General features: G+C 40.3%; 1 protein-coding gene across 1 annotated transcript in view; it reads right to left on the bottom strand.

Annotated features, from left to right (window-relative positions):
- Positions 1-25,443, bottom strand: part of WDR64 (WD repeat domain 64) — a gene marked incomplete at its 3' end in the record, with an annotated part of 82,749 nt that overhangs the window by 11,891 nt on the left and 45,415 nt on the right. The window contains exons 19-25 of the mRNA XM_081943924.1: positions 20,595-20,685; positions 8,410-8,449; positions 7,113-7,234; positions 5,792-5,897; positions 4,929-4,999; positions 1,885-1,994; positions 865-1,053 (exon numbers count right to left, since the gene is read on the bottom strand). Coding sequence (XP_081800050.1) covers positions 865-1,053; positions 1,885-1,994; positions 4,929-4,999; positions 5,792-5,897; positions 7,113-7,234; positions 8,410-8,449; positions 20,595-20,685 — 729 coding nt within the window. The remainder of the gene's footprint in view (positions 1-864; positions 1,054-1,884; positions 1,995-4,928; positions 5,000-5,791; positions 5,898-7,112; positions 7,235-8,409; positions 8,450-20,594; positions 20,686-25,443) is intronic.

Genomic DNA, 25,443 nt, shown 5'->3' with positions numbered 1-25,443 from the left:
AGATGTAAGTAAAAGATTCAGGTAGTTGAGACAAAATAATTCCTGATTTATTTTAGAGGAATTGATCAATGATGAGGACATTTCTGGGAAAAATTAAGGATCTTATTAACATTAATATAAAAAGGCCATCAAAAATTTAACAGAAACTCAATTAGCTGACATTATGTGCCACTCCTTATACAAATATGATTGTGTGAAATGCAGTATATCTGGTGCAGAATCTGTATACTATTAAATTTCTCCTGTTTATAATTTTCTGCTGGGTGAAATGGGACTAAATTAAATCTAGCACCTCTTACTCCTGTTGGATTCAAATTTTGCCTCTTTGCTGCTGTGGTCAGGATTGGTCACATGATTGTCATGGCCCAATGGATGAATGACAATGTGGAACTGAAAGCAAAATTTGAAATTTCTTAATGGCAATAGGCAATTTGGGATGGGATGAGAGAGATTCAGATGCTTGCTGACGAGATAAGCTGATGGGGGGAGGAATTGACCAATGGTCAACTGGTGAGACTTCTTCCTCCCTAGAGGGAGATCGTTCTTGGGAATATACCAGAATGGAGAGCAGCGTACCAGTCTTCTTCATGGTCTATGGTTCCCTTGGTTTCCCCTTTTGCCAATCAAATTCTGTGAGTCAGACGAGGAAGAAGAGGAAAGTTCACTAGGGCTATGAAAGTGTGTGTGTGTGTGTGTGTGTGTGTGTGTGTAATGGTGCCAGCCTTATTATAAGTGGAAAGGATGATTCAACAGGTCATCGACTTTCTAGTTAATCATAATACTAATGAGCCTCTTATCCCCATTACTTCTGATTTGAAAGTATGCCAAACAAATACTTTCAGCAAAGCAGATGTGCAACCTCACCTTTCCCTGTCAAAAAACAGAGGGTATCCAAACTTCTGCTTTTTATCCATAAACTTGGATTCTTCTTTTATTGTGAATGGAATTTCATTTACATCACAAGGCAAAATTATATCGGAGGATTCAGTAATTTCAAACACTCTGCGCTGTCCAAAATAGCCAAAGTAGACTCCACGAATTGAATGCCAAAGTCTATTAAAGAAATCCAACCAAGAAATATTTAAAAAAATATTGTCAGCATAAAAAGATCTTGGAGCCAATGATATGGAGAGGCTTCGAATAATATTATGAAAAATAGTAATCAAGTACAATCGGCATTATAATAATTTTTAATGGGGTACCTTTCAGGACAATACATTAATAGCTGACAATTCAGGTCAATATATGTAATTGCCAAGGTGGCAATTGTAATGTTTCATCAGCTACCCTTTGGTAACAATTGGCTCACTGAAAAAGATCATGGAATATGCTTGCCGGGAACACCAACTTTTAAGTAAGACTTGCCCTGAATATTTTCCCTTTGTCATCGTCTTCTTTTTTAATATATATATTTAGCCATCTTTCACTAGTGGACATCTTTATATGGTGGTGGCTAAGTTGCCATCATGAGAGACCAACACGGCCAAATTCCCAGACTCCCAAGCCCCATTAATACGATGCATGGTCAGCTCCAAAACTGATAGGCACTTAGCAGAGGTGGCTTCCTACCGGTTTAGACTAGTTCGGCTGAACCGCTAGTGGTTTTCCAGCCTAAGTCACCGGAACCGGCAGGGACCCAGGCCTGCCACACCTCCGAACCGGTTCCTGGGTTGGGGCAGCATGTTCCCCCCCCCTTTTAATGTTCTGCGCATGCGCAGGTCTATTTTTGGGCAACTGCGCACATGCGCGGAGCAAACTGGTAGTAATGTTGACAGCAACCCACCTCGGCACTTAGTAAAGAACTATCTAGGCTGGCTAATGTTGGAATTTAGAGCCTCAGACAAAAAACTTTCAAATCAGCAGCAACAGCTATATATAACTAACCTGACAGAACCATCCGTGGATGCAGTTACCACTAGGCATTTTTCATCATCACAAAACAGGTTGACTATTTTAGCAGAATGAGCCCGCCAACACATTTGTTGCTTTACTTGCTGCAAAAAATATAAGTTAACATTAGCTGTCTTCATATGCACAATTAAGTCAGAATTCTTAACACTTGAACAATACAATACAATATCAGAGTTGGAAGGGACCTTGGAGGTCTTCTAGTCCAACCCCTGCTTAGGCAGGAAACCCTATACCGTTTCAGACAGATGGCTATCCAACATCTTCTTAAAGACTTCCAGTGTTGGGGCATTCACAACTTCTGGAGGCAAGCTGTTCCACTCATTAATTGTTGTAACAGTCAGGAAATTTCTCCTCGGTTCTAAATTGCTTCTCTCCTTGATTAGTTTCCACCCATTGCTTCTTGTTCTACCCTCAGGTGCCTTGGAGAATAGTTTGACTCCCTCTTCTTTGTGGCAACCCCTGAGATATTGGAACACTGCTATCATGTCTCCCCTAGTCCTTCTTTCTATTAAACTAAACATACCCAGTTTCTGCAACCGTTCTTCATATGTTTTAGTCTCCAGTCCCCTAATCATCTTTGTTGCTCTTATCTGCACTCTTCTAGAGTCTCCACATCTTTTCTACATCGTGGTGACCAAAACTGAATGCAGTATTTCAAGTGTGGCCTTACCAAGGCATTATAAAGTGGTATTAACACTTCACGTGATCTTGATTCTATCCCTGTGTTGATGCAGCCTAGAACTGTGTTGGCTTTTTTGGCAGCTGCTGCACACTGCTGGCTCATATTTAAATGGTTGTCCACTAGGACTCCAAGATCCCTTTCACAGTTACTACTGTTGAGCAAGGTACCATCTATACTGTACCTGTGTATTTCGTTTTTGTTGCCTAAATGTAGAACCTTACTCTACTCATGTCTGAACAAGGCACAATGGCCAGGTTCAGACAAAGCTAAGTCTCAGTAGATGATTTTCACATCATGCCAAGCCAAAAGTGGACAAGATACATTATGTCTTAATTGTATATAGTGTATTTTTCGGAGAATAAGACGCACCTTTTTTCCTCAAAAAAGAGGCTGAAAATCTGGGTGCGTCTTATGCATTGAATACAGCATTTTTTGCCTACCGAAGCCCTGCCCCTTCACCAAAATGGCCGTGCATACCCTTATGGAGGCTTTCAGAGAGCTCCTGGAGGCTGAGGAGGGCAGAAATGAGCAAAAAACGGGCGGTTTTGCCCCCCCCCCCAGCCCTCAGCAGCACTCTATAAGCCTCCATAAGGCTATGCATGAAATTTTTTATACAAAAACCGGGGCTGTTTTTGTGAAAAACTGGCTGTTTTTCCTTTGTTTTTGCCCCCCCCTCCCAGGAGCACCCAGCAAGTCCCCCAAGGCTAATCATGCTTTCTTTAAAAAACGGGCCCGTTTTTGCGAAAAATGGGCTGTTTTTGGAAGGTTTGCAGAGTGCAAAAACTTTTTTTTCCTTTTGGAAAGCTCTTTAACTGATTGAAGAAAATTGAAGAACATTGATCAAATGTTGTGACAGCAGAAACACCTACCTATCTACTGTATTTCTCTCTCTCTCTCTATTTCTCCCTCTCTATCCCTCAACCTACCCACCTACCTACCTACCTACACACACTCTCTCTCTTCCCCTACCTACCTATTGTATTTCTCTCTCTCTCTCTCCATTTCTCTCTCTCTCTCTCTCTCTCTGTATCCCTTTATCTACCTACCTAACTACTCTCTCTCCCTACCTACTATATTTCTCTCTCTCTCTATTTCTCTCTATATCCCTCTACTACCAACCTACCTACTCTCTCTCTCTGTTTCTCCCTATCTACTGTATTTCCCTTTCTCTATCTCTTTCTATTTCTCTCTCTCTATCCCTTTATCTACCTACCTACCTACCTACCTACCTACCTACCTACCTACCTACCTACCTACCTAACTACTCTCTTTCTCCCTACCTACCTACTGTATTTCTCTATCTCTCTCTATTTCTCTATTTCTCTCTCTATATCCCTTTATCTACCTACCTACCTACCTACCTAACTACTCTCTTTCTCTCCCTACCTACCTACTGTATTTCTCTCTCTTTCTCTCCCTCTCTATCCCTCTATCTACCTACCTACTTTTTTAAAAAAATGCCTCTTCAAAACCTTGGTGTGTCTTATACTCCGGTGCGTCTTATACTCTGAAAAATACGGTATGTGTGAGACAGTCTACAATGCCAGATAGTCTGGGGACTATTGATGGGTAAATGGAAGTTATAACGTCCAAGCAGTTGAAGTTTAAAGAACAGGTTGTGAAAAAAGGTGTGAAGACTCAAATCCTAGGTTTTATATGAGAACTTAAGCATGTTCAAATTGTTAATTTGATATGGAAAACTGAGCTACCCATGAAGAAGCGATGCAGTCACATGACATCAATCTTTCCCAATTGCCATTGTTAAGCGAGGACTACCGATTTGCATTTGCTTTTGTTAAACTTTGTTGCTTTGTGCCTATTTCTTTCATTTATTAACATTTCTTTACATTTTATTTCTGCCTTCTTCTGAGCAGTCTTTTGAATTATTTGCAAATTTAATAATATTCACTTCTCCAGTCAAGTCATTAAAATGTTGATATGTAAAAGCCTGTGATTGATCTTGTGACAATCACATAATTAATATTCATGCCAGTATTTAATAGAATTATTTTTAATAATACTTAGATTATTAGTATACTAATCCAAGTTAATAATCTAATTTTAATTTATAAATACCAGATTTTTAAATATTTTAGTAACTTCAAATACTAATTTAGCAGCTTTGGGAAATAAAAATTCTGCATGTAAGCCATATTGAAAACAATCCTTATTTCCACAGATGTTTCTTGAATTATACAACTCATTAACTATTCTTACGCTTCATTTACTTTTAGTGTTTAAATTAAATCTATTTGTAACGCAAAGAACATAGATTATGCATGAATCCATGTAAATGAACTGGAGGATGGGAGACATTATTTTGCATTTTGCTCACCCTGTTCATCCCGCTTGGATCTTTTTGATTTTCCAGGAATGAGCCAATATTCCACCGAATAACATTTCCCTCTGTAAGACAAATCATCTATTAAAAAATTACAACTTTTTCATAATACAGAATTGGCCAACGGCAGTCCCTAAAATAACCCTGTAATTTAAGAAGCAGCAGAATTGGTATCAAGTGAACAATGATATTTTATGATTCAAACAGGGTCTCTTGATGGCTATTTTGTTCTGATTAAAGAAGACAGCTTAATATAAATTATTTTTATATTACAGAAAGCCATCTCTCTAATTTAAAACAGTGTTTAAGGCTATAAACACATTTTCATTTTGCCAAAATCTTATTTAGATTACTATGAAATACAGATTCAACAACTACTGACATCCACCTGGAATCTTGCTATTATCTCACACAGTGCAATGCTGTGTATCAGAGGTGGGTTGCCAGTTTTTCTACTACCGGTTCAGGCGCGCTCCCGTACGCTCTTGCGATGCTTCCAAGCATTTGCAGAAGCATCCGGGCAGGTGGGCAGAGCCTCCAGCTACCACTACAACCGGGCCTGATTCTTATCTCACCAGCTTAATCTTTTGCATACAGTTTCTTGCAGTTAGGTATATTACATTTTTACACACATGATTTATTTATTTAGAAAGTCTACTGTATATACCTATTGTTTTAACAAATGAGGGTGGACTACAGACACATTTAGAAAAAAAGCATTCACTTGTACATTAAGATATAACTGATCTAATAGTATCATTCAAAGGCCTGGAAAAATACTTATTTTATTTATTTAACAAATGTATATAGCCACCCATCTATACTGTATGAGAATCACACTGAGCAATAAAGCTTACCTTTATTAGCAGCAAAAAGCATTTTCGCAGCCCCATCAATACAAATTGCTGTCAAAGGAATTGGAGGATGTTTTGTGTAAGGCAGAATTTCTTTCAGTAGATCTCCCTTTACAAACAGAAATACAATCACACTTTAACGAATCAGAATTTTCTGCAGTTAGGACTTGGGGATTGCGTGAGTCATACCCATTTTCCTACCTAACCAACAAAAATATTTCGTTTGATCCATTAAATTGGCTTGCAGCAAAACCTTATGCCTACTTCCTTCTGAATACATTATACCGTACTCAGTGTACTGCACTGGGTTCATGCATCACACTAAGCTAAGGCTTTTTAAAGCAACGCTTGTTGTTCAAATATAATGGCCCAATTTGCACATGAGGCATAAACTACTGTTCACAAACAAAAATGCTGGGTTCATACATGTCATGGCCAGCTCAGACTCTGGTGAGGATGCCAGCAATGATCACCCAATTCCGGTGTCGCTGCTGGATAACCAGGAGGTAGCTGCCATCCATCTCTGAAAATGAGGAATTTGAGCTGCTCCCAGTACTTGCTCCCAGTGCAAGGGCTTGCCATGCAAATAGGAGAGCAAAGGTGCTCGGCAAGGACCCTCACAAGAAAGGACCCATACCCTTTCACGTGAGCAACGTTGGGCTTGCTTCAATGAAAGAAGAGCAGCCAGCTGAAGCCTCCTTATTGGCAACATCTGTCTGGTTACCCAGACTTCATATGCTTTGACTCCTGACTTCACTTGACCACTCATGGGCCCGCTGTTTTGGATTTGGAATTATCTTAAGGCAAGCTTGCTAGATATTTGAGGATTTAATTTAATTTAAGTTTTTAATTTTTATAAATTTGTACAGGGGATATTTAATTCAATTTTAGTTATGTATATTTCGAGTGTATGGTTTTTAAATTTGTACCTGTACACCGCCCCGAGTCCCTTCGGGCAGAGGGGGCGGTCTAGAAGTTTAATAAATTAAATTAAATTAATTAATTTGATTTCTGTAATGTGTACATGTGTGTTTGCACCGACATTTCCTTTGCTATGTGTTCATTTGTTTCACAGACTTCTCCGTTAAGTTTGGAACCTCCTCCCTGTGTGTTTCCAAGTGTGTGGTCTGACACAGGGCAACAATACATCACTTTAAGCTAAAGCTAAATGAACCATCAGCGGCATAGAAAAAAGTGTGAATGTGTTTGGGAGACAAGAGAATAACAGGAAAACATGGATGATGTAAAAAAGTCCCTTGACTGGATAAAAACGTAACTGAAACTCTTCTTCACTACTTCAGTCCAGTTCCATAAAAGGACTTACCGTAATGCTCCATAGATAAATGAAACCATCTTCATGTGCTGAGGCAAGTATGGGTATAGAACAATAATCATATTTTCCAGCTGATAATACATTGGGTATTGCTCCTTTGATTATGGAAGTACCTAAAGCAGAAGATAATTAATCAGTCAAACAGTATTCATATTTTTCTTCCCTTGAATATAACTTGCATTTCATTTTCTATCATGAGATGTATTAGCATACTCTATTTCCACTGCTCACTAAATTTTATTGACATAAAATCCATCAAGAGTGTTATTACCTAAATAATCAAGTCTCTATCAAGTCAAATTTAATCCTATTAACTTCACGGAAATCCTTCAAACTTAATCCTGTTGACCCCATGAAGTCAACAACGTGAAAACAGTATGCCATTGCTTTCTTTCCATATATTTTTTTTCAACTTCTCGGTTTCCTAGGATTCCATAGGGATTTTCCATTTAATCAATTCAAACCCTGTGTAGCTTTTCAAGATCAAGGTATAAGATGTGTGTTATGAAATAAATTCTTCAATTTTTTCCCTTTGGAATTCATATAGAACTTGTGGAAATTATTCCTTTGCTTCCTGAAGGGGAAGAATGTGGAGGTTTTTTTTTTCTGAAGCAGAAAATAATTCAACAAACAATATTCATGTTTTTAATACAATACAATACAATAGTAGAGTTGGAAGGGACCTTGGAGGTCTTCTAGTCCAACCTCTTTGTTTGAATATAATTATTTGTCATGTCATATCATTAGATTTATCTAATGTATCTATGCCCAGCTTTCAAGCACTTCAGCGCTTCTGATACAGAAGTATTAAATGTAATTTTCCTTGCTTGTCATTGAAGTAATCTCAAATAAACTAGCTGTTGCAGTTTTTTAAAATAGTTTCTTAAACATACTCTCAAAAATAGTTTATTGTCTAAAGCACAGGTGTCAAACTCAAGGCCTGAGGGCCAGATGCAGCCCACGGGGTGCTTAGATCTGGCCCACACGGCCACCCTGGAAACAGTAAGGGAGCGGTCCGTGTGCGGCCCTCACGAAGCTCTGTTTTAGCTGGCAAAGGGTTGCAGGAGTCCTTCGCAGCCAGAAAGAGAGCTTGGGAGCCTGTTTTTGTTGGCAGAGTGTTCAGACCACCACAGGCACCCCTTACATGAGTGACATCGAGCAGGCCACACCCATTCTGGCTACACCCACCCCAGCCCCCTGAGGTCAAGCACAAGCCTGATGTGGCCCTCAAATGAAATCGAGTTTGACATCCCTGGTCTAAAGGAACTAAAATTATTCTGCTTCATACCTGAAAGAGTTGTACCAACCGAGTCTCTTATAGCGCTATTCTGAAATCAAACAACAGAAATTTAGAAACTAGTTTTTTTTCAATCCAATTCAAATTTAAATTAATCTTGCTGATTACTTTCAGTAAAGAAAACACCATTTTTAAAAAAAAAATTCTCATAATTCAATAAAACATGAATTTTTCAGAATATGTGCACAAGGTAGGCTGAATGCTCTTCTAGCCTGCATTAAAGCGCTTTGAGAATTTAAAATGGCCAAAATAATTACATCCCCAAATTTAGACACTCCAAAATCCCATATGCTTACTAAGGTTCTCAGTATGTGACACAGCAGGCCAATGCTCCTTCTGCTGCTGATTTCCTTAAAGAATTATACCAACCAGTCATCTCATTTCACTTTTGGGAACAGTAGGTAATAATGCTACCAGCAGAGAAAATAATACAGAAGTAGTGCTGAACTTTAGGCTAATACAAATTATTTTACCCTATTCTCTATCGAAGTAAAAGAAAAGCTTCACTTTCCTGCTCTCCTCTGTATAATAGATGGGAAGGTTTGTTTGAAGCTTGAACTCCTGTTTCCATCAGATTCATTCCTGTACTTGATTCTTGCTTGAAAAATACAGGTCTATGGAAGTTTATATTCTATTCTCGCTGCTTCTAAGAATTATTCCAACCCTATATTTATTTTTATCTGCATGCTTCATCATGATAAATTGCATGTAAATTTTTTATTTTTTATTTGATTTTTCCAGAATGATTTCTTTTGTCAAATTTTGTCTAATGGTTTAAATTGTTAGTTTCCAAAATTTCATAAACAGTTTTTCAGTTCTGATGAAAAGAAACGATGGCATATTAGAGATATCCCGATTGAGTTGAGGAATATTATCACCATGAGAAAATTCTCCCTGGGCATAAGCTCAGCGCTCATTTTGCATGCTATTGCTATTGCAGTTACCATTTTAATATAATTTTATCTTTTTTTTTCTTATGCATATGTCCATAAATGCCAGAACAGAATCCCTGAGGTTGAATTAGAATACTCAGAAAATATAAGCTTGGATGAAGTCATCTCAAGAAAATATAAGAAAGTGCAATAACAAAGATTTCATATTCACAGCAGGCATGGCTAAAATTATGTGCCATCAAATTAATATTGATTCTTAAGTGACCACATACATTTTGTCTCTCTATCTGTCCCAAACCTATCTTTTAGACCTTCCAACAATACATTTCCAATGATGCAAGTAAGTCCATCCACCTTGCTGCTAATCATACTTTTCTTCTTTTTCCTTCTACCTTTTCCAACATTAGAGTATATGACAGAGAACTTAGTTTTTACATAATGTATCTAGAGTAAGACAATTTTAGCTTGATCGTTTGTGACTTGAGTGAGAGTTTTGGATTGATTTGTTCAATGATCCATTTATATATTTTCTTGGCTTTCTTGGAGACTTTTCAAACACCAAAGATCAAATGCATCAATATTCTACTAACCTACTTCTATCCAACTTTTGCTTCTATAGAGTCACAGAGAATACCATGGCTTGCACTATATTGATCTTTATCAATACAGAAACATCAAGATTTCCAAAGCCTTCATTTCTGCTCTACCAGGTGCTAGTGTGTAACATTTCTGGACTGCTTGTTCCTTTATTGTCATGATTAAGCAATAATTCCATTCTCAATTCTAAAGCTTGTTGTACCTGCTGTAATTAGCTACTCCTATTCACACTGAGTCCTTGACTTACAAGAGTTCATTTAATGACTGTTCAATGTTACGGCACTGAATAAAGTGACTTAGGATCATTTTTCACATTTATGACTTGAGCAGTGAGATGGGAGCAAATACATTTGATGATGATGATGATGATGATGATGATGATGATGATAATAATAATAATAATAATAATAACAACAACAACAACAACAACAACAACAACTCCGCCATTGCCGGTCCCAAGCCCGGATGAGAAAGGAGGAGGGTTGGGGTCAGGTTGGCAACCTGGCCCCATAAAAAAACTCGCCAACCCATACAACATGGTGAAAGAAACGAATAAAAATTCTATACCGCATCGGTCGTCGCGCGGGTTAACAAGGGCCACGGCGGATGTTGAGGTCCCTGGGCATCCGTTGACAAGTGGGCTACAAGTGGACCAGCCAACAAAACGACAGAAATATAGTGCAGATGAAAATCGTGCCATAATGGCCTATTATTACAACTCAGAGCCAAAAAAGAGAGGCTATTTAAAGCGAATGTATGATTTATGGAAACAACAATATCCAGATTCAAATGTTAGTGGACAACGACTAGCAGATCAAAGGCGATTTATTATACGAAATAAAGTGTTTAGCGAAGTTGAACTTGAGGAAATTCAGGCAAATTGCAAAAAAACAACAACAACATCACAAGAGGAAATAAGTGATTCTCATGACACAACTAAAGAAATCATAGGAGAACTCTCAGAGGAAGCTGCCGGAGAGGAAATAAAAACACTACCACCAGAACTAGTTACCATTGAACCAACTGATGAACCAACTCAAAAACAAAATGAACTGAAGGACAAGATCATGGAGCATTTTCTGGCTAGGGAGGAAAGGCAACGTTTACCATCATTAAAAACTGTCCCTAAGAAAATTTTGGGTCCTATCATGAAAATGGTTAATGCAGTGCTTTCAACAATTGAATCGGGATCCATCTTGGAAACAAATCAGTTAATGTACAGTGCAGCTGTAATAGTCACTAATGAACTAGGCATTAAAATCAAAGTACCTAATCACACAATGGAAAAAGCATCAAAGCCAAAGTGGAAAATCCGATTTAGAACAAAAAGTCAAAAAATTAAGGGCAGATGCTAGCAACTTAAAGAACATGCATGAGCAACGGCTTAAAAACAGAAAAATCATAGATCAGCTAATCAGAAGATATAGATTGGATACAAGAAACATGAATGAAGCTGTAGAGATTGTAAAACAGCAGATAACAGCAACAGCTAGAAAAATTGAAAGATATGAGGCACGAATCATCCAGTATAAACAAAATCAACAATTTCGATCAGACCAACGGCGTTTTTATCAAAGTCTTAATGTGAATGGTGGCACCAAAAGTCAAAAACCAGAAAAGCAGGCCACAGCTGAATTCTGGAAAGAATTGTGGGGAAATGCAAAGGACTACAATAAGGAAGCAAAGTGGATACATGACTTTGAGGAAAGCATTGGTAACAAACAAATGCAAGTATTAGAAATAACAACTGAGATGGTCAAAAATCGAGTAAAAAAAGTAAAGAATTGGACATCACCTGGAAATGACCAATTACATGGTTTCTGGCTCAAATATCTGACCAGTTTACATGCAATGTTGGCCAGGCAACTGAATGAAATTTTACAAAATGGTCAAATTGATGAATGGTTGACAACTGGAAAAACATACTTGATTCAGAAAGATGCAACTAAAGGAACAATACCTGAAAACTACAGACCAATAACATACTTGCCAACAACCTTTAAATTACTCACAGGCATTATTGCAGATAACATTATGGATTATTTGGAAACAAACAACATCTTGCCAGTAGAGCAGAAAGGCAACAAAAGAAGGAGCAGGGGCACAAAAGATCAGCTCCTAATTGATAAAATGATATTAGAAAATTGTAAGAAAAGAAAAACGAACTTGAATATGGTCTGGATTGATTATAAAAAAGCATTCGACTCATTGCCACATAGTTGGATCATAAAATGCTTAGAAACAACTGGCATTAGTAAAAATATTACATCCTTCACTGAAAAGGCGATGAAACAATGGAGAACTGAGTTGGCAGTAGGGAATGAGAACTATGGAATGGTTAATATCAAGCGAGGAATTTTCCAGGGTGATTCACTTTCACCTCTTCTCTTCATCATCGCGATGATCCCACTATCAGTAATCTTAAAAAAAATGAAATTAGGCTACCAAACAGCCAAAGAAGCTGAAAAAATTTCACATTTATTATATATGAATGATTTGAAACTCTATGGAAAGTCAGAAATAGAAATCCAATCACTGACAAACACAGTCCGAGTATTCAGCACCGATATTTCAATGCAGTTTGGCATGAAAAATGTGCCACTGTATCCATAAAAAGGGGCAAAATCACTACATGTGAGGGAATTGAAATGCCCAATGGCCAACTAATTAAATGCAACGAAAATGAAGCCTACAAATACTTAGGCATTTTGCAGTTGGATAACATCAAACATGGACAAGTAAAAAATATTGTCAGGAGAGAGTACACCAACAGAGTTAGGAAAATTTTGAAATCTAAATTAAATGGTGGAAATACAATCAAGGCCATAAATACCTGGGCAATACCAGTTATAAGATACACAGCTGGTATAGTTAACTGGACACAAGCTGATTTGGACATTTTGGACTGAAAAACCAGGAAACTAATGACAATGCACTACAGTTTACATCCACGTGGTGACACTGATAGACTATACCTGCCCCGAAAATCAGGTGGCAGAGGATTATTACAAGTGAAGCAAATAGTTGAAGAAGAAAAACATGCACTAGCTGATTATTTAAAAGAAAGTCAAGAACATCTATTAATCGAAGTAAAGAACAAAAATCTACTGAAGGCCCAACAGACGAAACAAGAATACAGAAAAGATGTGATAAAATCAAGAATGGAGAGTTGGCAGAACAAAGCCTTACATGGTCAATTTCTGGAAAAAATAAAAGATAAAGTGGACAGTGAAAAAACTTGGTTATGGTTAACAACAGGTACATTAAAGAAAGAAACAGAGTCACTAATCCTGGCTGCGCAAGAACAAGCCATCCGAACAAATGCCATTAAGGCCAAAATCGAAAAATCCTCTGATGATGCCAAATGCAGACTCTGCAAAGAAGTTGATGAAACTGTTGACCACATACTCAGCTGCTGTAAAAAAATCACGCAGACTGATTATAAATTGCGGCACAATTCAGTAGCACAAATGATCCACTGGAATTTGTGCAAAAATTATAATATTAAAACAACAACAAACTGGTGGGAACATAAGCCTGAAAAAGTCACCGAAAATCAGATGGTCAAGATCCTGTGGGATTTTCGTATACAAACAGACAAAATACTAGCGCATAACACACCAGACATCACACTGGTTGAGAAAAAGAAGGTTACAATCATAGACATCGCAATACCAGGTGATAGCAGGGTTGAGGAGAAGGAACATGAAAAAGTCGCGAAATACCAGGACTTAAAAATTGAAATCCAACGATTATGGCACAAACCAGCAGTGGTAATTCCAGTGGTAATCGGCACACTGGGTGCTATTCCAAAAGCACTGGAATTACATTTAAAACAGTTAAAACTTGACAAAATCACCATCAGTCAAATGCAAAAAGCTGCACTGCTTGGATCTGCACGTATATTATGAAAATACGTTACGACGTCCTAGGCCCCTGGGTGGGGCCCGACTAGTAATCAATGCCAAATCCGGCGAATCAACTGGCCGCTGTGATACAATCGTATAGTAATAATAATAATAATAATAATAATAATAATAATAATAATAATAATAATAATAATAATAATAATAATAATTAGTAGTAGTAGTAGTAGTAGTAGTAGTAGTAGTAGTAGTAGTATTTTGGTTTCCATTGTATTTAATTTTAATCACATTTTTTCATGTGCTCCTTGATTTTCCGGGGCAATGGAGGGACCTTCCTAGAGCTCCGTAATGATGGGGCTCCCTGGCAGGGATAGCGGGCACTTTTGGCCCCCACCGGTCATTTTGGGGGCCGTGAGGGGGTCAGTGGTAACCCTGGCCGTATTTGAGAACCAACTGTGACCCGGGGGGAATAGCTGAGACCCGGGAAAATCAGACAGCCAGATGGACAGGAGATGGAGGATTGCGAGAACGCTGAGGCTGAGCCACGGCAGCGGAAAAACCGGAAATGTGACTTGCATGGCTGCCAGGATGGCGAGACAGCTGAGAAACAGAGGAACGGAAGAGCGGAGGAGCGTTTCCATGAGGGAGCGAGTCGGTGAGGAGGAGAACAAACTGTTTGGGGGCGGTGTGTGGGCCCAGCCGGCGATGATGGCGGCACCGGCGGAGATGGCATTGAAACATCGAGTGCCATATTTCCTTCCATCTCTGTAACCGCGGTGAGCTGCCTATTCAGGAGGCCGAGGGGCCGGAGAGGAGCTGTGGGGATTTAAGAAGCAAGCCAGGGGGGGCCGCCGGAGGCTTTGGGCGACCCCAGAAGATCAACAAGCCATGAAACTGGCCTTGGCACTTCGCCTACCCCCCCCCCCCCGCGGATTTCCGATTTAAGCACTTTAAGAATTTTAAGAACTTTAAGAACTTTAAGAACTGCCTCTTTAAGCACTTTAAGAATTTTAAGAACTGTCTCTGGGCCTCGATGGAGGACTATTTCCGATTTAAGCACTTTAAGCACTTTAAGAACTCTAAGAACTGCCTTTGGGCCTCGATGGAGGTCTATTGACTATCATGGTTCGGCGTTGTAGGCTTCCTCTCTCCTTTTATTTATCCATTTACATCTTGGCCTTTTCACATGTATTTACATCCTGGACCTGCCATAGCCATAGTTATCATCATCATAATCTATTCAAGGGCTGATATTTTACAACTGCGAGGGTCCCCCCTGTCACAGGTATGCCCCCCTGCCCTGGTGAGGGCACACCTCGATGAAGGGTTTATTGACCCAGAGAGGTGGAGGAAGCGGGGGATCAGGGGTTTTTTAGTAAAATGTTTTTTTAAAATTTTTAAGGGGTTTCAGGGAGGGGGGGAGGGTTACTCAACCTGGGGGTATGGATATAGCCAGGTCAACAGGTGGGATCAGGATGGAGGGGAGCGGAGTGGGGGAGGTGAAAGGTTACAGCATTCCTATGGGGGGGGGGAATCCGATAACGATGGTCGTAGGGAGGGGCGGGCGCGAGGACACCAGAAGAACACATAGTCGGTTGGGAGACCGGGGCTGTTGGACACGCCCGGTCGCTTGTACCAACCCCCGCAGTCTAGGTGGACAGGATCGGCAGAGCCTGGGCCTTAGGCTGATGTTATGTAATGCGAGGTCCGTGGTTAATAAGGCCCCCCTCATCAGGGACTTGATCTCAGAGGGGGAGCCGGACCTCGCAGGAATAACGGAAACCTGGTTGGGCCCGGAGGGGGGGTTGCCCCTCGGTGAAATGTGCCCTCCAGGTTACCGGGTGTTCCATCAGCCACAGGCCCAGGGTAGGGGCGGTGGGGTAGCGATAATCATCTGGGAAGATTTGACTCCGAGAGAATTCACTGTGTCGCAGACATCCGGTTGTGAGTCTCTGGGCGTGAAATGGGGCCCAGGGAGACAGTTGGGTCTGTTGATAGTATACCTGGCTCCCCGCCATACATCAACGGCCCTGCCCGGACTCCTCGAGCTGATCGCGGAGATGGCGGTTGAGACCCCCAAGCTACTAGTGATGGGGGACTTCAACCTACCGTCGACGGGAGAGGCATCCAAGGTAGCCCGGGAATTCATGGCTTCCATGACAGCCATGGATCTGACTCAAGTAGTTCGGGACCCCACACATGAAAGAGGCCACATACTGGATCTTGTGTTTGTCTCCGACCAGTGGACGAGTGATCTGGGTATAGGGAATTTAGTCATCACGCCCCTGTCATGGTCAGATCACTCACTTCTCCAACTGGACTTCCCTGGCGCTACTCCCCGCCGCGGGGAGGCGGAACCAGATTGTCCCAGATGGTTCTGCCCCAGGCGTCTGATGGAACCAGATAGGTTCCAGGCGGAGCTTGGGCCACCTCCTGCAGACCTGTCCCGCTCCCGGGCAGAGGACCTGGTGGCCGCGTGGAATAGTGCGGCCGCCGGAGCCTTGGACCGGGTTGCGCCTTTGCGGCCTCTCCGATGGCAACGATCGACCCGGGCCCCCTGGTTTAATGGGGAGCTAAGGGCGATGAAACGCCATAGGAGACGCCTAGAGAGCAAGTGGAGATCCTCCCGCTCCGAATCCGATCGAACACAAGTAAGAGCCTACTTAAGGACCTACCTTGTGGCAATAAGGGTGGCCAAGCATCAGTATTGTGCCACCCTTATAGCGTCCGCAGAGAACCGCCCTGCCGCCCTGTTTCGGGTGACCCGCTCCATGCTGTCGCAGGGACAGCGGGATCCCCCGTTGCAGGGCAGGGCAGAGGAGTTTGGGGTATACCTGCAGGATAAAATTGATCGGATCCGGAGGGAGTGGACCCACCCCAGTGTTCCAGAGGGGGCGTCCGAAGCTAGTCTTGAGATTCCACGCTGGGAGGAGTTTGACCCTGTTGTCACCGAAGATTTGGACAGGTTGCGCGGGCGACTGCGAGCCACCACATGTTTATTGGACCCGTGTCCCTCCTGGTTGGTACTGGCTTCCTGGGAGGGTACACGAGGCTGGCTACTGGGGCTGGTGAACGCTTCTTTGGGTGAGGGCCTTTTACCAACCGCTTTGAAAGAGGTGGTGGTGAGACCCCTGCTCAAGAAGCCTTCCCTGGACCCAGAGGAGCTAGCAAATTATCGTCCTGTCTCCAACCTTCCTTTTCTAGCGAAGGTTGTTGAGAGTGTGGTGGCTCAACAGTTCCCGCGTCACCTGGAGGAAGATGATTATCTAGACTCGCGCCAGTCCGGCTTCCGGTCCGGTCACAGTACTGAGACGGCCTTGGTCGCGTTGGTGGATGATCTCTGGAGGGCAAAGGATGGGGGTTGTTCCTCCATCCTTGTCCTATTAGATCTCTCGGTGGCTTTCGATACCATCGACCATGGTATCCTATTGCGCTGTCTGGAGGGGTTGGGGATCGGAGGCACCGTATTGCGGTGGTTCCGCTCCTACCTCTCTGGCCGGACGCAATGTGTGTTGGCAGGGGAGCAGAGGTCGACCCCGAGGCCCCTTACTTGTGGGGTCCCTCAGGGGTCGATCCTCTCACCTCTCCTGTTCAACACATATATGAAACCGCTGGGCGAGATCATCCGTGGTTTTGGGGTGGGATACCACCTGTACACTGATGATACCCAGCTGTACATTTCCACCCCAAACCACCCCAACGAGGCCGTCGAAGGGATGTCCCGTTGTCTGGAAGCCGTGCGGGTCTGGATGGGTGACAACAGGCTCAGGCTCAACCCCTCCAAGACAGAGTGGCTGTGGCTCCCGGCTCCCCGATACAACCAGCACATTCCATCGCTGGCCATCGGGGATGAACAATTAGCCCCGGTGGAACGGGCACGCAATTTGGGCGTCCTCCTTGATGCCCGGCTGACTATAGAAGATCATGTGGCAGCCGTGGCGAGGGGGACGTTCCACCAGGTTCGCCTGGTGCGCCAATTGCGTCCCCTTTTGGACCGGGGGGCCCTGCGCACAGTCACTCACGCGCTGGTGACGTCTCGTCTGGACTACTGTAATGCTCTCTACATGGGGCTCCCCTTGAGTTGCACCCGGAGACTGCAGTTGGTCCAGAATGCAGCCGCGCGGGTAATCATGGGGAGATCGAGGTTCTCCCATATAACACCTCTCCTGCGCGAGCTGCACTGGCTTCCTGTGGCCTACCGGGTGCGCTTCAAGGTGTTAGTCACCATCTTTAAAGCGCTCCATGGCATAGGGCCTAGTTATCTGTGGGATCGTGTCCTGCCCCATACATCCCTGCGGCCCATTCGCTCACACAGAGAGGGCCTTCTCCGGGTGCCGTCCTCTAGAGACTGTCAGAGGGCGGTGCCCAGGAGTAGGTCCTTCTCTGTGGCGGGTCCCACCCTTTGGAACGACCTCCCCCCAGACATCAGGACAACAACCGATCTCCGCTCCTTCCGCAGTAAACTGAAGACCCACCTGTTTCGGCTAGCCGGCCTGGCATAATCTCGACAACTGTTCCACCCCTTGGTTAATTTTAATTGTCAATGTTAGCTTTTAAACTTTTATTCTTATTGGGGTTTTAACTTCCCTGATTATTGTATTTATTTGTTTTTACCTCCTCCTTTGTAGTCCGTAGACCGTTGCTTGTGTACGTCGCCCCGAGTCCCTGTGGGGAGAAGGGGCGACTAATAAGTCTGATAAAATAAATAAATAAATAATAAATAATTATATTGCAGATTCTTTTCATTTTTAGCTATTGGTAGTGTCATCAATATCTAGGCTATTGATAATTCTTCCTCCAGCTTTAAAACCATGCTCATCTTTTTTCAGTCCCGCTTCTTTTGATATACAGTATATTTATCACATAGGTTGAGTAAGTCAGGGGAAAATATAGCCTGATTGCACTCTTTTGCCAATCTGAAGCCACGTTTTATCCAGACTGGCTTTCTGACCTGCATGTAAGTTTCTCACGAGAAAAATCAGCTGTTCTGGGATTGTCATTTTTTCCAAGCATATTCTAGAACCTGACATGGTTGGGACAATTGAAGGCCTTTATATAATCAACGAAGTAATTTATTTCTGTTATTTGACTTTCTGAAACATCCAGCATGGATCAGCAATAACCTATGTGCATCTGCAATAATTTATTACTTTATTAAGATCAATCCAAATATCACAGAAAAGTGCAGAAGATTTTTGGTATGCTTTGAACCTTCATCATGATTAACAGTAAACGAAAGAAAGACAAAAGAGCTGGCTCAATCTTAAAGCCATAAAAATCTATATTTAGTCACAGCCTCCCTGAGGACAGAATGCATTCTCCTTGTCCTCTGGCATACTTTTGCTTCTATTTCCAGCTAACAGTGACTTCTTGTTAAGTGCAATCTCAGAATGGTGGTTTAAAGTGGCTGCTGTTCTGTAGTTTTGCTCAAACTTTGAGGCACAGGAGGATGGTAACCTGAATCAGAAACTATTTATTTATTTATTTATTTATTTATTGGTTCGTTTATTTATTTATTAAATGTGTTTGCTGCCCATCTTGCCGTGGTGTGTGTGTGTGTGAATATTCTGAGAGGTGTTACAACAGTAGAATGTAAAATTATAAACAAATGTACAAATAATAAGAATAGGAACAATGAAACCATAAAAATAATGAAAATACACTGAGTCCTTGACTTACAAGAGTTCATTTAGTGACTGTTCAATGTTATGGCACTGAATAAAGTGACTTAGGACCATTTTTCACATTTATGAACGTTACAGCAACCCGACGGTCACGAGATTTACATTCGAATGCTTGACAACTGACTTGAGCATTTGACATTTATGAGGGTTGCAGTGACCCAGGGTCACATGAGCCCCTTTTTTGATCTTCTGATAAGCTAAGTCAATGGGGAAACCATATTCACTTAATAACCCTGTTACTAACATAAGAACTGTGGTGATTCACTGAACAAATGTGGCAAGAAAAGGCAAAACTCACTTAAACAAATGCTCACTTAGCAACATAAATTTTGGTCTCAACTGTAACCGTAAGTTGAGGAGTATCTACACAACAATATGAATTAAAAGTTGGGCGTAGAGACAGTGGGAAGCCCAGGGAGGAAGGTGGGATCTGTTGTTAGTCTAATAATCACCTTCAGTTCAGTATTTTCCCATGGGGTCCCCAAGGCTGATGCAAGTCTTCAGGCTCTTACAGAAAGAAACCATGGCTTGAATTTATACTGCTTCCCAGAGGTGGTATTCTCCTGGTTCAGACCGGTTTGCCTGAACTGGTAAAGGAAATCGTGGATGGCCCCACCCACCCGCTCTGGCTCTATGTTATTCCATTTAGGCACTTTTTTTTACCCAAAGCGCATGCGCGGCAGGAGCACATGCGAGAGTAGTGAGCACTCTCTCATTTGCGAACCGGTAGGGAAGATAAGTGAATACCCACCCCTCCTGCTTCCCTATACCATGGTTAAAATTGATAATCATTTGTGTGGATTGAGACATTTATGGTAAATCGCATATACTAAACTACGGATTATTTAACCATGATTTGTGGAACAAACCATCAAAGCCTAGATTACATATAACTCTAAAGTATGATTTTCAAACTATGAATCCTGGCTCATCAAGGACACTAATTTATTACGATTCAGCTATTTTAATACTTGATTATGCTATAAGAATGGCTTACCATCACTTTTTGAATTCATGACTATAGTTCTTACTTGTGAATCTACCCTTTTAACACATTGATGCCCCTCCTTCCAAAATAACAACAACAACTGCAACAGTTATTTTTTTACCATTCTCCCCCCTGAAATGGAACGTACCAGCTTTAACCCTGACACATTATCTTCTCCTTCCTGTGTAGGCATATCCTCGCCCTGTGGTTCTGAATAGGAGGAACATTCACTCATATGCCTGCATGGAAAATAAAATCCAGAAGGCTCAGTGCCTGAAAATACCGAGAACATTCTTTTTTTTTTTTTGCCAAAAACTTGTTTATTTATTTTTAATTTTCAAAACAAACATAAAAATCCTCCTTCTTTACATCCTGTAGAAAGTATATCAGTTGGTTACAAAAGGTTTTTGTGCATCTCTTCTACCGTCATCAAGTATAATTCATATTAACTCTAGTATCTTAACTCAAATGTTTATACATATTACCATCATCGTACCTCCACTTTTATTTGACTATAATTGTTTAAACGTCCTTCATCATAAAATATAGCAGAATTTAATACATAACCACATTCTGGCATTTCATGTACTTATTTATAAAATCCTCCATTAACATTAAATCCTTATACCCTATTCTAGCTAAACATCCATAATATTTAATAACAAAGTTTTCTAATCCTCCTTTCCAAATCACTGTTTAGAATTTACATCCAATTTCCTTATTATACCCATACATATATTATTATTATTATTATTATTATTATTATTATTATTATTATTATTATTATTATTATTATTATTATTATTATTATTATTATTATTATTATTATTATTATCCTTTCTTTATTTGGCTATATCCTATATCATAACATTTCCCCCTAATAATCAAAACTTAACTGTGTCTAGTTTAGTTCTTATTTTTTATTGTTGTTGTTGTTGTTGTTGTTGTTGTTGTTGTTGTTATTATTATTATTATTATTATTATTATTATTATTATTATTATTATTATTATTATTATTATTATTATTATTATTATTATTAACCTTTATATATGATCCAAAAGGATTTCTAGCCTTCCCTTCACGGGTATCATTCGATATTCATATCCAATTATTGCTTATCATAACACTACACATTGTATACAGTATTATCATTATCAATTTTTTATTTAACTATACCTATTATCACTAAATTTCACTAGGTTTAGCTAGTAATTTTAAATTATACTCTTCCATCTATCAACCTGTATCTTTTCAATAACAAAACAAGCTTATGTCCTCTGCCATTTGTGGTATCAATCTTCTAAGCTTCTTCTTAATCATCTTTGTGTGGACTAGTCCTAGCAACTCCTTGCTTGTAAGATCTCTCATATAATCCTGATGCCCTCTTTCTGCTTCTTTATTCTGCTTGTCTTTGTCAGCAGTGTTACCATATTTTCGTTGATAAAGTTTTATAGTCCATAAATTCTTTACTTTTTTCTTCTTCTTCTATATCTTGCCCTTTAAAATTGGTTTCCTCTCCATTTATTTCCTCTTTCAATATTCCATTCTTTGCATTTTCAAAAACAAACCAATTACCATAGATGTCAGCAAGTTTAATCGCTTTATATTCGTTTTCCACTTTAATTCTTTGGATTTTAATCCCCTCATTTTGCATTTGGTGAACATCATCAAATTTTCCATCACATTTTTTTCTGTCAGCTGTTCCGAATATTCCAGTTTCTGTTCAATTCTCTCATATGTGTTTGTTAGTTTTAGTAATTCTGAAAATATTGTCTGCAAGCTTACAATCTCTCTATTTTCTTGACATTCTGCCATCTTAAAAAAGTGCTCTCGCTTGGAAGGTTTTTTTAAGTTAAAACATGGATTTACAAAAGCCGTTCCCCCCCCCTTCTCTGGTTGAAAACACGCTTCAAATGGACATTTGTCTTACCCCTATCGCTCTGTAACGAGCCGTCAAAACAAACCGTGAAGAAAGAGAAAAGTTCCGCTTGAATACACAAAGCTCCAATCAACAAAACTTCTCAACACATAGCGCTTTTAAAATATATGTTTTTTATATCTGTTTTATATTTCAAATTAGAAAAAGAGGTCCAGTCTTTAAATGAATTTTTAAAAAAATACAACGATGAAAGAGGAAAGCTTTGGTCTATAAACCACAGAGAGTCACAGAAAAAAAAGATAGAAAAAGAAGACCTAATCCGTCCATTTTAAAAAACTTGTAAAGATTCCTTCCATGAAGATAGCATATAAAAAATGGGATAGCCACTGTCCAGAACTGTTGCAAGTTTAATTTCGCCGCTTGATTCTTCTATTCTTCAATTTAAATCAATTTTTAAGTTTTTATAGGCAATCTCTCTTTTAAAACAATGAAGATTCCTCACCAGCTGGAAACACTTTCACTTTCCATTCCTTCCGTTTTGCGGCCGCCCCGACTTCATCAGCCTTGGCTGGATTTTTTGTCACCGACTTGAAGAAATTTCTCTTGCTTCTTTCGGGGATTTTGCGATATCCCCGAGTTCAGCAAGACGTATTCTTCCTGTTCACTGTCTCTTCGGGACAGTTTAGATCCGTTTGGACCCCCCCAGTGGCAAAAGTGTTGATTGCGATCTCAGAGCATTGAGATCACACATCGTGTCATCGTGACTTTGCCCCCCCCCCCGAGAATATTCTTAAGAACGTATTAACCATTGTATAGTCTACTTTGGTTGTTGTTGTTGTTTTTTGCTTTTCTCCCAATAAGCCTACCACAAAGGTTTGTTCTAAAGTCAGAATGGTGGGTTTTAATCAGTATAAAACAGCAAATATTTGGGGTGAAAGGGGAATGGAAGTTATTATTTTAATCATTCAGAATTTGAGTAATACAAGTGACAATCTCAGACGCGTATATCTGGACTGTAAATTAAACAGGAAAGGTGTTTGATGGTAGATAGAAAGGATGTAAAATGTCAACAAAAGCTTAGATTTGTTGTGCAGGTTCATGTCTGTCATAGGATTTGCAGAATGGTTTTGTTCTTTAGCCAATAATTGATGAAAGAGTGAACATGAGATAAAATTGATTGTATATTGTGATTTACTGTATATTTAAGAGAATGGTTCAATACTGAATGGGGAATAAGATAGAGAGGTGTTGTCTCTTTCACTGAGATTTATACATAACTGTATAAAGAATGCTTATTGAACTTTAGAACTGTGTTGGTCATGGAGATAAACATTCATATGTTTTTATATACGTATAATACCATGTTGTTTGCTGAGAGCCTGGGAAATTATTTGTAATGAATGTTAGGCAGATTATATGATACCAAAGGAATATATATCAGAAAACTAATGCATCAAAGACCAAGGTAATTTTGTCTGAGAGAGAAAATGTAATGAGCTACTTTAAGTTAAGTATAAATTTGAAACACTGGAGCCAATAAATGAGTTTGTGAACTTAGTAGAGTGTTTCCTAAAAATAGGAAAATGGATGTAGAAATTTTAAGATATGGAAATGCTGGTAGAAAAGTAATAGGGAATGTATGTTTTTAACAAACTGGATGTTTTTCAAAAAAAGTAGCTGTTTATAAGAATATACTTCTGCCCACTTTGACATGGAATGAAAAATTGGGTATGTTAGAAGAAACAAAAGTTAAACTGAAATGCAGTCAAAGATGTGTGGGTGGTAAAACAATAATGAATGGGTGCTGAATGAATCTGAGTGAAACATAAGAATAACTGACAAGTATGTAAGAATTTGTTGGAGTGATTTGATCATGTAGAGCAGGGTGTCAAACTCAAGGCCCACTGGCCAGATCTGGCCCACGGAGTGCTTAGATCTGGCAGCAGGGCTGCCTTGGAAACAGCAAAGTACTGGCCCACAGTGCCTGTGCCAGATAAAATGGAGCTCGGGGGAGGATGTGCACATCTCCCAGGGCTCCGTTTTCAGCTGTGATGGCTTCCTGCAGCCCTCTGCCAGTGAAAATGGAGTTTAGGGAGGCCACACCCTTTTTCACTGGCAGAGTGCTACAGAAGGCTTTCCCAGCCAAAAACGGAGCCTTGGGGCCTCCTGCCCTGGCCACCATAGGTGCCCCAGACATGGGTGACATCAATCTGGCCATGCACACCCTGGCCATCCCCTCCTGGCCACTCCCTCCCATCCCCCCAAGGTCAAACATAACCCTGATGTGGCCCTCAATGAAATCGAGTGACATCCCTGATGTAAAGAGAATTAAGAAGACTTAAATTGAAAAACAAATCTAAAAAGAAAGAGTGAATCGCTTGACTAATCAAGAGGGAGACTGTTATCACTGGATAAAGTTCATAAAATCCTGAAAGAGAAAGCCATGAGAAGACACTGTATGAATGGAAGTATGCACATGGTTTGCAAGGATAGAAAGTATGGAGAAATTCAGTGATTTGTATGAAACTAGTTTGGGCTAGTTTTATTTGTCTTTTAACCTAATAATTTTAAATTTTCTGGCTTACTGTTTTTAGTCCTTTTTTGCACTCTGAATTAACACTGCTAATGTCAAGAAGAAATAGTATGAGAGGTCCATGCATATGCATATAAGGATGGGTCTAGGACAACTCACCACAGCCAACTTTGCCATAGGACAACTGTTATTAATCGTTTCATTTAGTTACTTTTATTATTGGTGACCATATTTTCATTGAAATTTTTGTAACTTGTATTTCTGGATTGACTTTCTTTTATTATTATTGACCACAGTTCCATTGAAATTAATTTAACTTTTATATTCATTGAACTGTCCTGTGGCAAGTTGTCTCGTGGCCAGTTGGCCATGATCAGTTGGCCATGGCAAGTTGTTCCATTCCATGTAACAACATGCCGAGTAACATTTTCCCTTAACAAGCAGTGGCCATTAATAGTGAAAATTGGAACTGATTTATGGGGATCCAATTTGGCTATCCAATATCATAGTCTGCCTACTAATTCTTGTTACAAGAAGCAATGCTCAAGAAACAAAGGAATATAGAAATGTCTACACTCTCTTAG

The sequence above is a fragment of the Natrix helvetica genome, assembly GCF_964273705.1.
Source record: "Natrix helvetica genome assembly, chromosome: 2".
Lineage (NCBI taxonomy): Eukaryota > Metazoa > Chordata > Lepidosauria > Squamata > Natricidae > Natrix > Natrix helvetica.
The sequence above is the reverse complement of the archived record's forward strand: the minus strand, read 5'-3'. Positions and strand labels throughout refer to the sequence as shown.